At 42.5% G+C, this 17,867-nt stretch overlaps 1 protein-coding gene across 1 annotated transcript in view; it reads right to left on the reverse strand.

Moving 5' to 3' along the window:
• ZFAT (zinc finger and AT-hook domain containing) overlaps positions 1–17,867 on the reverse strand; it is a 168,644-nt gene that overhangs the window by 22,703 nt on the left and 128,074 nt on the right. The window contains exons 13-15 of the mRNA XM_070748331.1: positions 11,844–11,950; positions 8,249–8,372; positions 7,194–7,327 (exon numbers count right to left, since the gene is read on the reverse strand). Coding sequence (XP_070604432.1) covers positions 7,194–7,327; positions 8,249–8,372; positions 11,844–11,950 — 365 coding nt within the window. The remainder of the gene's footprint in view (positions 1–7,193; positions 7,328–8,248; positions 8,373–11,843; positions 11,951–17,867) is intronic.

The following is a 17,867-nucleotide window of genomic DNA, read 5'->3' on the forward strand; positions in this document are numbered from 1 at the left end:
AGTTGACCTATTCTCCAAAGCACCTGAGGGTAGAACAAGAAGCAATGGGTGGAAACTAAACAAGGAGAGAAGTAGCTTAGAACTAAGGAGAAATTTCCTGACAGTGAGAACAATTAATCAGTGGAACAGCTTGCCTCCAGAAATTGTGAATGCTCCAACACTAGAAGTTTTTAAGAAGATGTTGGATAATCATTTGTCTGAGGTAGTGTAGGGTTTCCTGCCTAAGAAGCACTAGAAGAACAGTATGGTCCTTAAGCAGATATCTCAGTTGCTAAGCAAATCTTTTGTTTGATATAAAGGATTTTTTTTTTTTTGCTGAAAACCAAAAGTAAATTCTGGTTCCTGGCAAAAGATGTCATAAATCTTGTGATTGTGTGGGTGTATGCAAATGGCAGTAAATGTGGGCCAATTACCCAGCACTCAAAAATGCAATCACATAACTGTGTGTGTGTGTTTATTATTTATTAGATTTGTATGTCGCCCTTCTCCGAAAACTCGGGGCAGCTCACAGAATAATTATAGAAACAAAGTTTACAAAACAAATCTAATACATTAAAAAACTAAAGCTAAAAACCTTATATGTTACTCAATCAGACAATCCAATCACACCATGCATCATATTTATTGGTTGTGGGGGGCAAGATCTAATTGCCCCAGGCCTGGCGACATAGGTGAGTCTTAAGACTCTTGCGGAAGGCGAGGAGGGTGGGGGCAGTACGAATCTCTGTGGGAAGCTGATTCCAGAGGGCTGGGGCCCCCACAGAGAAGGCTCTCCCCCTAGGCCCGGCCAAACAATATTGTCTGGTTGACGGGACCTGGAGAAGGCCGACTCTTTGGGACCTAACTGGCCGCTGGGATTTATGCGGCAGAAGGCAGTCACTTATTATATTGGTAAAACTTTCTGAAAAGAAGGAAGCCCTGGCCTTCTTTCAAAACTCCCGAGAGAAGGTCTTTCAGGATGAGTTTTATAATTAGGTAAGTAATTAGGACTAAGAGATAAATGGGATACAATTATCTCCTTCACACTGTGGGAGAGGGAGTGAAAGCTGCCCCTCTTCTCCTGCCCATTGGGATCTAGCCTTCTGCTTAGAGCAGTGTTTCCCAACCTTAGCAACTTGAAGATATCTGGACTTCAACTCCCAGAATTCCCCAGCCAGCATTCGCTGGCTGGGGAATTCTGGGAGTTGAAGTCCAAATATCTTCAAGGTTGGGAAACACTGGCTTAGAGGGATTTTTAGATGACAGAGATAAAGAGACTGGTGACCCAATGCCTTAAAATAACCACCAGTCTTTTCAGTCTTACTATCCTTTCAATAACTGAAAGTCAGAGGGTTGAGAGAATCACGATAACCCCAACCAACCCCAAAACAAACAACCACCACCTGCCTTTAAAATAATACAAATTGACAGTTGGAAGGGACCTTAGAGGTCATCTAGTCCAACCCCTACTCAAGCAGGAGACCCTACACCAGTGATGGCAAACCTTTTTTGCGATAGTGTGCACGTGAGTTCCCACACCCATAATGCAATGCCCTGCCTCCGTGCATGCACACAATTCCCGCACTGCCCCCTGCATACATGCACAGGTCTCACTGAACAGCTTGCCTCCAGAAGTTGTGAATGCTCCAACACTGTAAGTTTTTAAGAAGATGTTGGATAACTATTTGCCTGAAGTAGTGTAGGGTTTCCTGCCTAAGAAGGACTAGAAGACCTCCAAGTCCCTTCCAACTATTCTATTCTATTCTATTCTATTCTAACCATTCCATTCCATTCCATTCCATTCCACCCGGCCGTAAATGAGCGATTGAGAGAGTATATGTGTTTTAATGGGGTTTTGCTAATGAAATGTTTTATACTGTTTGAGAAATTGTTTTTTTATTTGCTGGAAGTCGCCTGGAGTCTTTCGGGAGTTGGACGGCATATAAATATAATTAATAAATAAAAATGAATAAATATTCTGTTCTGTCCTATTCTTTTTCGGCAATATTATGAAGCGGCTTCAGAACCTGGAGAGGAGCCTCGGTATTTATTTAGCGGAACTTAATTGAGTTTCTGCAAGGCTAGCTAAGGAATTGTTCAAGTCCTTCATGTCAGGTAATTTGGTGCTCTGCAGCGACCATCTCAATTCCTTGATTCATCACTTCTTCCACAGACAGCCAAGGAACTAGGCAAGATAATCAACAAAGACAGAAGAGAGGGGAGTGGAAAAATGAGGGAAGGGCCAAGCTGGCAGGCCAGGGTTGCAAAGGTGTTTTGATCAGCCTGAAAGCATTTATAATAATAATTTATAATTTATTGGATTTGTATGCCGCCCCTCTCCGTAGACTCGGGGCGGCTAACAACAATAATAAAAACAACATGTACAATCCAATAATAAAACAACTAAAAAAACCTTATTATAAAACCAAACATACACACAAACATACCATGCATAACTTGTAATGGCCTAGGGGGAAGAGCTATCTCAACTCCCCCATGCCTGGTGGCATAAATAAATCTTGAGTAGTTTACGAAAGACAGGGAGGGTGGGGGCAGTTCTAATCTTCGGGGGAGTTGGTTCCAGAGGGCTGGGGCCGTCACAGAGAAGGCTCTTCCCCTGGGGCCCGCCAAACGACATTGTTTAGTCGACGGGACCCGGAGAAGGCCAACTCTGTGGGACCTCATCGGTCGCTGGGATTCGTGCGGTAGCAGGCGGTTCTGGAGGTAATCTGGTCCATTGCCATTTAGGGCTTTAAAGGTCATGACCAACACTTTGAATTGTGACCGGAAACTGATCGGCAGCCAATGCAAGCCACGGAGTGTTGAAGAAACGTGGACGAATCTTGGAAGCCCCACGATGGCTGTCGCGGCTGCATTCTGCACGATCTGAAGTTTCCGAACACTTTTCAAAGGTAGCCCCATGTAGAGAGCGTTGCAGTAATCGAACCTCGAGGTGATGAGGGCATGAGTGACTGTGAGCAATGACTCCCTGTCCAAATAGGGCCGCAACTGGTGCACCAGGCAAACCTGGGCAAATGTCCCCCTCGCCACAGCCGAAAGATGATGTTCCAATGTCAGCTGTGCATCGAGGAGGATGCCCAAGTTGCGAACCCTCTCTGAGGGGGTCAGTAGTGCCCCCCCCATGGTAATGGACGGACAGATGGAATTGTCCTTGGGAGGCAAGACCCACAGCCACTCCGTCTTGTCTGGGTTGAGTTTGAGTTTGTTGACACCCATCCAGGCCCCAACAGCCTCCAGGCACTGGCACATCAGATTAGATTAGATTTATTGGATTTATATGCCGCCCCTCTCCGCAAACTCACTTCCACTGCTTCGTTGGCCACTGAGAGAAAAGAGGCAAGTGTCACAATTCCCTCCCTTTTTTGGAGGGAGACCCCCTTTTTTTGGAGGGAGGTCTCCATCGGCTCGTTGGGGCAGCTGCAACAGGAGTATCAGCCATTGCAAACACTATCAAAGGATAGAAGGTAATAATATTTGTAGCTCAGGGTTAAGCTGTGAGGTCCTTGGTGCTCATCCAAATTTGGTGATTTTCTTGCAGACGTTTCATTACCTGACTGGGTAACAACATCAATACTAAAAAGGAGTGGGGTTTGCTTAGAGAGCAACACCAAGGACCCCGCAGAAGAGATTTCTTTCCTAGAACTGACTTAAATCCAGTCTACTCAAAGATATTGGCTAAGATATCAAGGCCTGGTCTAGCGTAATGTCCATATACTTACTTTCTTTCCTTTCTTTCTTTCTTTCTTTCTTTCTTTCTTTCTTTCTTTCTTTCTTTCTTTCTTTCACTTTCCTTCCTTCCTTCCTTCCTCCCTCCCTCCTTCCTTCCTTTCTTCATTCATTCATTCATTCATTCATTCATTCATTCATTCATTCATTCACTCAAACATGTACAAAATAATAGGTATGGTATAAACATAAACAAAAGCAAGTAGGTATAGGTAAATTTGAACAATAGGACAGTAGGACAGGGATGGTTGGCACAATGGGGCGCTTATGCACGCCCTTTACAGACCCCTAAGAAATGGAGTGAGATCGATTTTAGACACTGTAAGGTTAAAGTTTTTGGGGTTTGGGGAAGAAACCAGGCATCAGGTAGTGCATTCCATGCATTCCATACCATCCCTCTCTGAGTGCTCGGAGAAGGGTGGCAGATAAATCAAATCAATCAATCAATCAATTAATCAATCTGTTGCTGAAGTCATATATTTTCGCCAGTCGAGTTTCAAGACGGTTTACATGGATATAAGCTAATTGTGTAAACCGCTTAGAGGGTTGTAAAAGCACTATGAAGCGGTATACAGTGTTCCCTCGATTTTCGCGGCTTCGAACTTCGCGAATAGCCTATACCACGGTTTTTAAAAAAATATTAATTAAAAAATACTTCGCGTTTTTCCCCCTATACCACAGTTTTTCCCACCCGTTGACGTCATATGTCATCGCCAAACTAATAATTTTTGCAAATAAATAACAAACAAAATAATTATTGTTAATAAATAATTATGTTTATAAATATCAGGATCACTAAGTGTCTTATTCAATGGTGAGTACCAGTAATAATGGTGAGTAAATGGTTGTTAAGGGAATGGGAAATGGTAATTTAGGGGTTTAAAGTGTTAAGGGAAGGCTTGTGATACTGTTCACAGCCAAAAATGGAGTATTTACTTCCGCATCTCTACTTCGCGGAAATTCGACTTTCGCGGGCGGTCTCGGAACGCATTCCCCATGGAAATCGAGGGAACACTGTATGTCTAAATTCTATTGCTATTGCTACTAGTGGGGGCAAGATGCTGACTCTGTAAAACCGCTTAAGGAGAGGGCTGTAAAAGCCACTGTGCAGCGGTATGTAAGTCTAAGCACTATTGTTATTCACCCTCCTTAGCGGCTGCATTTGAACAATTCCGCAAAGCTCGTGTAGCCAGACTGATTGGAGGAAAGAAGAAAAATTCGCCCAAAAGAGAGGAATCATACAGCGAGGGCTGGTAAGGGCAGCAGCTGAGAGAGAAGGAGAGGCAATTCCTACATCAGCTGGAGACCAACCATCGCTTTCAGGAAAGGGAAAGGCGAAAGAGCTCTAGCAGAGATTAAGGGATGCAAAGGGATCAAAAGGGCCAAGTCGGAATCCCACTGAAGAACGGAAAAAAAGGCTTCCCAAAGCTTCAGCAATGATGGCACGACAGGCTCCAACATGGAGAAAAGAACAGAACCTTAACAGAATAACAGATGAAAGGACCTTAGAGGTTTTCTAGTTGAACCCCTGCTAAAGCAGGATATCCTATCTATTTTTTTTATTTTTTAAAAATAGTATTTATTGAATATATACAAATATAAAAGACACACATTAACAGATCAACATGTTCATAGAATGTAAGTACAGTGATACCTCATCTTACAAACGCCTCATCATACAAACTTTTCAAGATACAAACCCGGGGTTTAAGATTTTTTTGCCTCTTCTTACAAACTATTTTCACCTTACAAACCCACCGCCGCCACTGGGATGCACCACCTCCAGACTTCCGTTGCCAGCGAAACACCGTTTTTTGTGCTGCTGGGATTTCCCTGAGGCTCCCCTCCATAGGAAACCCCATCTCTGGACTTCCGTTGCCAGCGAAGCACTTGTTTTTGCGATGCTGGGATTCCCCTGCAGCATCGCAAAAAAACACAGAAGTCCGGAGGTGGGGTTTCCCATGGAGGGGAGCCTCAGGGGAATCCCAGCAGCACAAAAACAGGCGCTTCGGCTAGCAAAAGGGGTGAATTTTGGGCTTGCACGCATTAATCGCTTTTCCATTGATTCCAATGGGAAACATTGTTTCGTCTTACAAACTTTTCACCTTAAGAACCTCATCCCAGAACCAATTAAGTTTGTAAGACAAGGTATCACTGTACAATTATAGCTTTTCTGTTACATCAACATACAACCACAATTACCCCCCTCCCTACCCCTGCTGCCATTATGCAGCCGATCTTAATATGATTTTACGGAAATATGTATCAGTGAAATATGATTTTACGGAAATATGTATCAGCGAAATATGATTTTACGGAAATATGTATCAGCGAAATCCTATATCTATATATATTGTACATATATGCATCTCAATTTTTTCATTTTTAAAAAAATTGAAATAACAATAATATTTCGGTTGAAAAGAACTGTCAACGAGTAAATAAAGTAATGTTTATCCCAGTTTGGGTTGTTGTTGTATTTTCAAACTCATTTCTTTCTTTCTTTATTTTACTTGTTTGTTAATTTTTTATTCAATATTATTATTCTTCCCTCCCCCCCTGTCGTTGACCCATTTGTAAAAATTTTCCCAAGTATCTGTGTCTTGTATTTTCATATTATTTTTCAGTTGTTGCGTTAAAGTATCGAATTCAGAACAGTCTAGCATTTTTTTGATCAAATCTCTGTCCTTTGGTGGTTGTTCTTTTTTCCAGGATATCCTATTTATTTATTTATTATCTGCATCAAGAGGGGAATACACTCCAAGACCAGGGAAGTCTTAATACCACTCTACTACGCCCTGGTCTGACCACACCTGGAGTACTGTATTCAGTTCTGGTCACCACACTTCAAAAGAGACATTGAAACTCTAGAGAAGGTGCAAAAAAGAGCAACCAAGATGATTAAGGGATTAGAAACCAAGACTTACGAAGAGAGACTGAGGGAACTGGGCATGGATAGCCTAGAGAAAAGGAGGGCCAGAGCGGACATGATAGCAGTCCACAAGTATACGAGGGGATGTCACAGAGAGGAGGGGATCACTTTATTCTCCAGGGCACCAGAGGGCCGGATGAGGAACGATGGCTAGAAGCTGACCAAGGAGAGATTCAACATGGAGATAAGGAGGAACTTCCTGACGGTCAGAGCGATCAACCAATGGAACAACCTACCAGTGGACATTGTGAACTCCAACACTCTGGACATTTTTAAGAGAAGATTGAACTGCCACTTGACTGGTGTGCTGTAGGGTTCCTGCTTGGGCAGGGGGTTGAACTCGATGGCCGTCATGGTGCCTTTCAACTCTAACAATAAATAAATAAATAGATACCCAAGGCAGGAGGGAGTCCCCTAAGCAATATGGTCCTAAGACATGTAAGGCTTAGGTCCAAATAACCAAAGGATGTTCCACAGGATCACCGGCTCAGAGAGAGAGAGAGAACATCCAACGGGGAATGAAAAGAAAGATTACCTGCTTCACCACAGTGACGGTTCCTGGGGCCATGGCAACCACCGAAGCCAGAGCAGCTGCACCGTCATGGGGCTCCGATCCCAGCTCAATGATTTGCTGAAGGATGTTGACAGCCATGGCATCCAGCCTTCCTCCTTATGGGGAAGAAGCATTAAAAAATTAACATTTACAATATAAATGTAGATTCCCTTTTTCTTCTTCTCTCATTTTCTTCACTTTAGTTTGATTTAATGCATAATTGTATTGTATGGTATTGGCAGTTCTGTGTTAGCAACAACTTCAGAACAGACGGATTTAGGGGTAGTGATTTCTGACCGTCTCAAAATGGGTGAACAGTGCAGTCAGGCGGTAGGGAAAGCAAGTAGGATGCTTGGCTGCATAGCTAGAGGTATAACAAGCAGGAAGAGGGAGATTGTGATCCCGCTATATAGAGCGCTGGTGAGACCCCATTTGGAATACTGTGTTCAGTTCTGGAGACCTCACCTACAAAAAGATATTGACAAAACTGAACGGGTCCAAAGACGGGCTACGAGAATGGTGGAAGGTCTTAAGCATAAAACGTATCAGGAAAGACTTCATGAACTCAATCTGTATAGTCTGGAGGACAGAAGGAAAATGATCGAAACATTTAAATATGTCGAAGGGTTAAATAAGGTTCAGGAGGGAAGTGTTTTTAATAGGAAAGTGAACACAAGAACAAGGGGACACAATCTGAACTTAGTTGGGGTAAAGATCAAAAGCAACATGAGAAAATATTATTTTACTGAAATAGTAGTAGATCCTTGGAACAAACTTCCAGCAGACGTGGTAGATAAATCCACAGTAACTGAATTTAAACATGCCTGGGATAAACATATATCCATCCTAAGATAAAATACAGAAAATAGTATAAGGGCAGACTAGATGGACCATGAGGTCTTTTTCTGCCGTCAGACATCTATGTTTCTATGTTTCAACTGGTGCCTTAATCACTAGACCAAACGGGCTAAAATATCATTTAAACATCTTTTTTTTTTTAAAAAAGTACTGATTTGGTCTTAATGAGAGCACGTTACCATTCTCTGAGGTATATCTTAGGTCCTGCAGAGCAGCCACAGCCGCCTGAGTTCCTTGCAGATCTCCAGCTTCGGTGATATGAAGGTACTGCGTGGTGGCTTCTTCGGAAATTTCTGTAGTTTGCTGCAAAACAGAAGGCAGTTGGAGGAGTTTTATTTATTTATTATTTATTTACTGGATTTGTATGCCGCCCCTCTCTGCAGACTCGGGGCGGCTAACAACAGCTACAAAACAGCATATAATAATAATTCAATACTAAAACAGTTAAAAACCCTTATTATAAAACCAAACATACGTACAGACATACCATGCATAAAATTGTAAAGGCTTAGGGGGAAAGAGTATCTCAGTTCCCCCATGCCTGGCGGCAGAGGTAGGTTTTAAGAAGCTTACGAAAGGCAAGGAGGGTGGTGGAAATTCTAATCTCTGGGGGGAGTTGGTTCCAGAGGGCCGGGGCCGCCACAGAGAAGGCTCTTCCCCTGGGTCCCGTCAAGCGACATTGTTTAGTTGACGGGACCTGGAGAAGACCCACTCTGTGGGACCTAACTGGTCGCTGGGATTCGTGCAGCAGAAGGCAGTCCCTGAGATAATCTGGTCCGGTGCCATGAAGGGCTTTATAGGTCATAACCAACACTTTGAATTGTGACCGGAAACTGATCGGCAACCAATGCAGACTGCAGAGTGTTGGTGTAACATGGGCAGATTTGCTCTCGCAATCATGGGCTTTAAGAGTTAAGAGGCTCCAGTATGTTACAGAACTGTCAAAACACCTACCTACAGTTGAAGCTTAAGTGCATGCCTTTGAACAGCAGAGCATCACAAAATGGTTCTTGACAATGAAACAAGTTAGAATCTTTTGATGTACGAAGCAAGCAACGATTCGGCAAGGAAAGAACATTTTTTAAAAAATAGAAAAGTAATCTGGAAATGACTTGTCAAGGTCGCATACAAGCCCGTTGCACAACTGGGAGCCTTTTTATCAAATAAATCCCATCTCTGATCGTTACCGATCTCATTAGTTTTACTACTGGGTGCATAAGGATATGCGCATAAAGAATCAGTAGGATTATAGGCATGAAAAGTAATCCTTTTGATTAGAAGAAAACTATAATTTATCGCATTACTTTCAATCCACACTGTGCCTGAAAACTCACGACAGTTTTGAGGTTCTAATTTTTAAGTTTAACACGAGTCATTAAGATTTCTATTTATCTTCATGGGTTTTTTCCATCTTTTTTATTTTCAAGGAGAAAAATGAGACGGCAGTCTTATAACCCCCATTAATAATCTCCATCAAACGCAAGGGGTTTTTTTTCTAAATAAATATGTATAAGAAGATGGCATTGCATAATTTTATTGTAAAAGAAAATAAAGAAAGGATGCTCATCTCCGTTTCAAGCCAGCTAGCCAGTACTGTCTGAAGATTTATTTTTTTATTTATTTATTCATTTTGTCCAATACACGAATACATAGGAAGAAAAATAGACATATAGTAATATATATAAGGGTAAAAGTGAACTTAGAGGAGAGGACATCTGAAAGGAAGAAAATATATATGATAAGTGAGAGAAAGGAAAGACAATTGGACAGGGGATGAAAGGCACACCAGTGCACTTATGTACGCCCTTTACTGGCCTCTTAGGAACCTGGAGAGGTCAATTGTGGAGAGTCTAAGGGAGAAATGTTGGGGGTTAGGGGTTGACACTATTGAGTCTGGTAATGAGTTCCACGCTTCGATAACTCGATTGTTGAAATCATATTTTTTACAGTCAAGTTTGGAGCGGTTCATATTAAGTTTGAATCTGTTGCGTGCTCTTGTGTTGTTGCGGTTGAAGCTGAAGTAGTCTGTGACCAGTAGGACGTTGCAGCATATGATCTTGTGGGCAATACTCAAATCGTGTTTTAGGCGCCGTAGTTCCAGGCTTTCTAGGCCCAGGATTGTTAGTCTATTTTCGTAGGATGTTCTGTTTCGAGTGGAGGAGTGAAGGGCTCTTCTGGTGAAATATCTTTGGACATTTTCAAGGGTGTTGATGTCTGAGATGTGGTGTGGGTTCCAGACAGATGAGCAGTAGTCTAGGATGGGTCTGGCAAAAGTTTTGTAGGCTCTTGTGAGTAGTGTGAGATTGCCTGAGCAAAAGCTGCGTAGGATCAGGTTAACAACTCTAGAAGCTTTTTTGGCAATATTGTTACAGTGGGCTTTAGCACTTAGATCATTCGATATTAGTATTCCGAAGTCTTTTACTAAGTGTGGGTTGGCAGTGAGAGATTGTTTATTCAGTTTGTATACGCGGTTTGGATTCCTTTTGCCGATGTGGAGGGTAGAGCATTTGTTGGTTGATATTTGAAGTTGCCAGGTGTTAGACCAGTCTGAGACAAAATCCAGGTCTTTTTGGAGAGTGGGTGTGTTGTCAGTGGTGTTGAAAAGTTTCACATCGTCGGCAAAAAGAACACAGTTGCTTTCGATATGGTCACAGAGGTCATTGATGTAGAGAATGATGTTTGTGTCTTCTGTCTTCTGACACAGGACTTCAGATTTGGTTAATGTCAAGGTTCCAAATAGCATCCGAAACTAAATCAGAGTTTGGGGCAAAGTATTCCTCAAAGTTCCCATTTAGTAGCAGAGCCATGCTGGCTACTACTGTGAGAAACCTGAATCTGAATTCCCGTGGGTTTCTCCCCATAATTTATAATTCATTTCCTTGTTCCCACACCCACACATTCATCACATGGACCAGTCTGGTTCTACCAACGTGTCCGGTCCTCCCATCAACTTCCGGGCAGGTGCTGAACAAAGGATGACCTTGAGAATCTAGAAGGAATTTGTTATGGCTACAACTCTACAGTGCTCATGCAGCAGCCCCTCCCAAATTCCAAAGCACCAATTCATTCTACATTTTAACCGAGGGATAAAATAATGTGCTGAAGCTGACCAGACTAAGGATGCTAGCCAGATAAATACCTGATAGGTAGATTCCTCCCTCTACATATTTTCCTCCCAAAAAACTAAGGTGTGTCTTGTACTCCAAAAAATACAGTATGTATTTATGACAGTTTGAATGTCCTGTGATCATGTTATCACAACCTTATTACTAACAGCAGTGATTCACTTAAGAACTGTGGCAAAATGATCGCAAAAATGCAGCAAAACCCACTTAACAATGCTCTTTGCTTAACAACAGAAATTTTGTGTTCCTGTATAGAATTCCAAACTGAATTGAATCTCCCAACAAAGTGAGCGCGGCTTCTTCAGATGAGAAAATACATGGCCATATATATATATCCAGCTTGAAAAGAACAAAAGCTTGGGCTGATGTTGGCAGTTGTGATGGAATTTAGCCACACGCTGTTGCTATGGCCACCAATTTCTTAGGTATAATTTCAGCCTCGTATGTGGCTTCATTATAAAGAAATAAATGACACTGAACAATTCATTCGCGCTCGATAACCCCGCCTGCATAAAAACATATAGAAGCAGGATATTTCTTTTTAAGTTTGATAGGAGAAGGTTTGTTTCTACAATTCCCCCCCTGATTCCCCGTAACATTTCAAGGGGAGAGGCGATATTTTGGAACTGCTGTGGCTGCTTGCATTTACCTCTGCGTCCTGCTCCATTATTTTAAGCCCGTGTTTGTTTTTGAGGTGCCTGTTGAATTCCCATTTTGTGCCGAAAACAAAGTTGCATACAGGACACTTGATGCCACCTGGGAGAGAAGAAAAACAACAAAAAAAGAGTGCATATTTAGACCCCGACAGGAGATTAGAATCCGTGCATAGCTATTAAATAGAAACATAGAAGATTGACGGCAGAAAAAGACCTCATGGTCCATCTAGGCTGCCCTTATACTATTTCCTGCATTTTATCTTAGGATGTGTTGTGGTTGGCTCTGGCCCAGCTCCTGCCCCAGGGAATGTGGAGGTGGATGCAGGGGAAACATCAACATGTCATAGGCCTGTTTTATTGCCGACAGAGTCAGGTAGTGCAGCTTCCTCGGACAAAGAAGAAGGTGGGGGTGACTTGGAAGAGGGGGACTTGGTACACAGCCCAGGCAGCCAATCTCCATGATCTTCGGTTGATTCGGATGTGGAAGTGTTAGACACACGCAGGCACAGATTTATGCATAGAAGAGACCAATTGAGGAAATATTACAGGAGATAAGAGAGGCCACCTGTGTTTGGGTGGGGCTCCAGTAATTAGAGCTGCTGTTATAAATAGCAGCGTGCTGGCTTGGGCCATTGTGGAAGATTATCTGATCGTTGTTCTTCAGGACTGTGCCTTGCTGTTTCCGGACTTTGTTTGTTGATTTTTCACCACTTTGAAACCAAAGCAGAGCAAAGTGTGTGTGTTTCACTTCGTGGAAGAAGGAGGGCTGTGATGTTTCTTCACAGCTGCTAGCTAAGTACTTAAGGACTGATAAAGGGGATTGTACAGACTACCTGGTTGTTTTGGGACGAGTGCTCTTTGCAATACAAAAAGGGTGCTTTGTTTCTTTAGAATTTTTGTGATAAAGAACATTGTGTTTGAACTTTCAAGTGTGTGTGTCTGTCTGAAATTTGTACCCTTGAATTTTCGGGAGACTCATACCATAGAGCCCTGCAGAACAGGATGGATCTATGTTTTTCCTAGGCATGTTTAAGTTCAGTTACTGTGGATTTACCAACCACATCTGCTGGAAGTTTGTTCCAAGCATCTATTATTCTTTCAGTAAAATAATGTTTTCTCACGTTGTTTCTGATCTTTATAAAATGTACTATAAATGTACCAGGGTACAAATAAAGTTTATATTTTTTTAATTAGTTCTTAACCTGGCTTAGTCTGCTAACATTTTCACGGGTTTGATGTTTTTCTCTATCCCATTGTATAAAGCCTTGTGCCATTTCACTGAGTTTTTTTTTTTTAGCAATGGTAGTAAATTGATGGTTGTGTAGCTATGGTTCTGACTAATACTGCTTCCCTGTATGAATATAAAAATATAAAAGTACTCCTCACTTAATAACCCAAAATAGAACTGGCTGCTGGGTCGCTAAGCAAAGCATCACATGACTGCAATACATTTATCACTTCACTCTCACTGTGGTCATTATGTGAGTCAGCCATGGTCGTTAAGCAAGACAACACATAACTGTGACTTGTGACTTCAATTTTGCTCGTTGGTGGTCAGCTGTGAGATGGTGATCATGTGACCAGGGGAAGGGGCAAAGGTCATGAAAATGCCCCCAGTTGTAAAATGCCTGAATTTCGGTCACATGATTGTGGGGGTGGCTGTGAAGGTTGTAAGTGCAGGGATTGGTTGTAAAGTAATGTTTTCAGCATAGTTGTAGACTTGAAATCACCAAATAGAATAACTGTTGAGTGAGGACCATCTGTATATTAATGCAGTGTTTCCCAACCTTGGCAACTTGAAGATATCTGGACTTCAACTCCCAGAATTCCTAGAGAGGCCCCACGGAGGCTTCTCCCTGCCTTTTCCAGCCCTGTTTCCTCCCAGGAGATTCCTAGAGAGGCCCCACGGAGGCTTCTCCCTGCCTTTTCTGGCCATATTTCCTCCCAGGAGATTCCTAGAGAGGCCCCACACAGGCTTCTCCCTGCCTTTTCCGGCTCTGTTTCCTCCCAGGAGATTCCTAGAGAGGCCCCACGGAGGCTTCTCCCCGCCTTTTCCGGCCCTGTTTCCTCCCAGGAGATTCCTAGAGAGGCCCCACAGAGGCTTCTCCCTGATTGTTCCAGCCCTGTTTCCTCCCAGGAAATTCCTAGAGAGGCCCCACAGAGGCTTCTCCCTGCCTTTTCTGGCCCTGTTTCCTCCCAGGAGATTCCTAGAGAGGCCCCACGGAGGCCTTTTCCTGTTACAGTTTCGGAGGCTTGGGTTTGTAAGTGGAAAATGGTTCTTGAGAAGAGGGAAAAAAATATTGAACACCTGGTTCTTATCTAGAAAAGTCCTTAAGTAGAGGCGTTCTTAGGTAGAGGTACCATTGTACATACATACATACCCTACATATATAAAATTTATTTTATTTAATTTAAGTTAAGTTAAATGTCTTTAACTGCCTTTATCTGCACAGCACATGACTGTCCGGTACAGGACAAAGGCATTGCCAGTTGCAAAAATATGAATTGAAATATTCATTCCGTATTCCCCTCTTAATAAAAACTCAATTAGAAAAGAGACTTTCCCCCTTCTTTCTTTTAAATTAAAATGACTGCAACAATAACAGTCAGTTAATTAAAATAGTCACCTTTGTCACTCTGACTTTAATTAAGGGACAACAAGTGGATGGGTGCCATTGAGCCGGCGGTGTGTATATTCGGCAGGGCGGTTAATTGACATCACAGCCGAAGAAAATTAATTTCTCTCCAATTCATTAACTGCTGTGGCAATATAGAGGCAAAAGGTCGTTGAATGGCATGCCTTATCTGCTTCTGACACCGGAGCTACACTTCTCATTTCTGAAACAGCGAGGCTGCCCAATTTTCTGTCACCCTTAAAAAAAAAACAAAAAACAGGTCCTTTGGAAATGATTTCATTTATATTTTGCAAGGTGGCCTGGGAAATATATTCTGAGGATTAATGCAGAGAGAGCTCCAGGAAACACAACTTTGTTTTACAAACTCCTGGGCAGCTCAAACGTGGAACGAGCTAAAACCTGGCAAGGTGGCCACATAGACACTTACTGAAAACAATGCAATATTTATGCCTTTTGCGATAGTGGCGAATATGCCCTTTATCTGCAAGCTGGAAACCCAAGAGAGTTTATTTATTTATTTATTTTATTTATTTATAAAGTATAAAGAGGGTTTATTTATTTATTTATTTACTCGGGGCGGCTAACAGCAATCATAAAACAGTGTACAATAATAATCCAATACTAAAAACGAATTAAAAACCCCTTAATATAAAAACCAAATATACATACGTACAGACATACCATGCATAAAATTGTAAAGGCCTAGGGGAAAAGGAATCTTAATTCCCCCATGCCTGACGACAGAGGTGGGTTTTTAAGAGCTTACGAAAGGCAAGGAGGGTGGGGGCAACTCTGATATCTGGGGGGAGTTGGTTCCATAGGGTCGGGGCCGCCACAGAGAAGGCTCTTCCCCTGGGTCCCGCCAAGCGGCATTGTTTAGTTGACGGGACCCGGAGAAGACCCACTCTGTGGGACCTAACTGGTCGCTGGGATTCGTGCCGCAGAAGGCGGTCCCTGAGGCATCCCCCGCGAAAATCGAGTTTATCGGTTTGCCACATGGAGCGGTTCACACTCAAAGCGATTTGAGCTTCACTTTACAAACCTAGCTATACATTGAGAATATTATACTAGTATACATATTATTTTCTTTTAGGGGCAAGGTAAAAACAGTTTGGGAGATTTTTATAGAGATTAGGGCGCCCTGCCTCTGTACTATCTCCGGGACCGCCTTCTGCCGCACGGATCCCAGCGACCAGTTAGGTCCCAGAGTTGGCCTTCTCCGGGTCCCATCGACGAAACAATTTATTTTATTTTATTATTTATTACTTAGATTTGTATGCCGCCCCTCTCCGAAGACGTCGTCTGGCAGGACCTAGGGGAAGAGCCTTCTCTGTGGCGGCCCCGACCCTCTAGAATCAAGTCCCCCCAGAGATTAGGACTGCCCCCATCCTCCTCACCTTTCGTAAACTCCTCAAAACCCACCTCTGCCGTCAGGCGTGGGGAAATTGATTCCCCTGGGCTGTTTCCACTTTATGTATGGTCTGCATGAGATGTATGATTGTTTTTATTGTTAAGGATTTTAAACTATTTTTTAAATACAGTGTTCCCTCGATTTTCGCAGGGGATGCTTTCCGTGAAAGTCAAATTTCCACAAAGTAGAGATACGGAAGTAAATACACCATTTTTGGCTATGGACAGTATCACCAGCCATGCCTTAAGACTTTAAACCCCCTAAATAACTATTTCCCATTCCCTTAACAACCACTTACTCAACATTATTATAGGTACTCACCATTGAATAAGACACTTAGTGATCCTGATATTTATAAACATAATTATTTATTAACAATTTTTTTTGTTATTTATTTGCAAAAATTATTAGTTGGCGATGACATATGACATAATTGGGCGGGAAAAACCGTGGTATAGAAAAAAACCCACAAAGTATTTTTTAATTAATATTTTTTGAAAAACCGTGGTATAGGCTATTTGCGAAGTTCGAACCCGCGAAAATCGAGGGAACACTGTATTGGATTTGTTGTGAGCCCCTCCGAGCCCTTGGAGATGGGCGGCATACAAATCTAAATAATAATGATCAAAGGCAACGTGAGAAAATATTATTTTACTGAAAGAGCGGTAGATCCTTGGAACAAACTTCCAGCAGACATGATTGGTAAATCCACAGTAACTGAATTTAAACATGCCTGGGATAAACATATATCCATTGTAAGATAAAATACAGGAAATAGTATAAGGGCAGACTAGATGGACCATGAGGTCATTTTCTGCCGTCAGTCTTCTATGTTTCTATGTTTCAATAATAATAATAATAATAATAATAATAATAATAATAATAATAATAATAATAAAGCTGCAACGACTCTGGCATAAGCCAGTGAAAGTGGTCCCAGTGGTACTTGGCACGCTGGGTGCAGTACCAAAGGATCTCAGCGGACATTTGAAAACTATCGGAATTGACAAAATCTCCATCTGTCAATTGCAAAAGGCCGCTTTACTGGGATCGGCAAACATAATTCGCCGCTGCATCACGCAGTCCTAGGTGCTTGAGAAGCGCCCGACTGGTGATGAAATACGAAATCCAGCATAGTGATCTCGTTTGCTGTGTTGTACTGACATAATAATAATAATAAAAATGTGCTCCTTTTTCCTTTAAAGATCAATCTCTAAAAACAAAAACTACAATGGTAAACCCCCTTTGGCATATGACGTAAAAATATACAGCAAAATATACGATCCTTCCCTCCCCTCAAAATGTAAATATTGATAATCCCGGAACATTGATTCATCCCAAAGGTTCAAACTGAACATTGGAGAAGCTTCTGGGATGAGAAGTGAAACTCCTTCAAGCAACAACCAAGGAAGTCCAGTTGCCTTTCGGCAAAAAAAAAATATTTTGGGGACAACCATGACCTGGATGACTGGGAATCTCCACAGATAGCATTGATTTATATCTCTCTAGACCATCATGGATGAAATTCTTCCAGTTCGCTTGGGCCTGTCAGTCGTCGGAGAGGCGGTCGCGAAAGAAGTGTGATGCTCTGCCCACCCATCGCCATTTGGGCTCTTTTACCCTCTGCGCATGCACCGAATGCTTTATGCATGCACAGAGGGTAAAATAATCCAAATGGCGGTGTCTGGATGTTGTGATAACTTCGAATGCTCACTAATCGAATGGTTATAAGTTAAGGACTACCGTGTTTCCCCGATAGTAAGACCCCCCCGATTGTAAGACATATGGGGGGTTTCAGGGGGGTCGGCTTATATAAGCCATACCCCGAAAGTAAGACATATGTCTTACTTTCGGGGAAACACGGTAGATAAACGGTATTGCGGGGGGGGGGGCGATGACATTGCTTCCAAGCTCCCCGCGCGCCCCTCGCCTTCGCTCGCCGCGGCGCCACCGCCTCTTCCCCTGCCGAG

Source organism: Erythrolamprus reginae, chromosome 3, assembly GCF_031021105.1.
Source record: "Erythrolamprus reginae isolate rEryReg1 chromosome 3, rEryReg1.hap1, whole genome shotgun sequence".
NCBI classification, from domain to species: domain Eukaryota; kingdom Metazoa; phylum Chordata; class Lepidosauria; order Squamata; family Dipsadidae; genus Erythrolamprus; species Erythrolamprus reginae.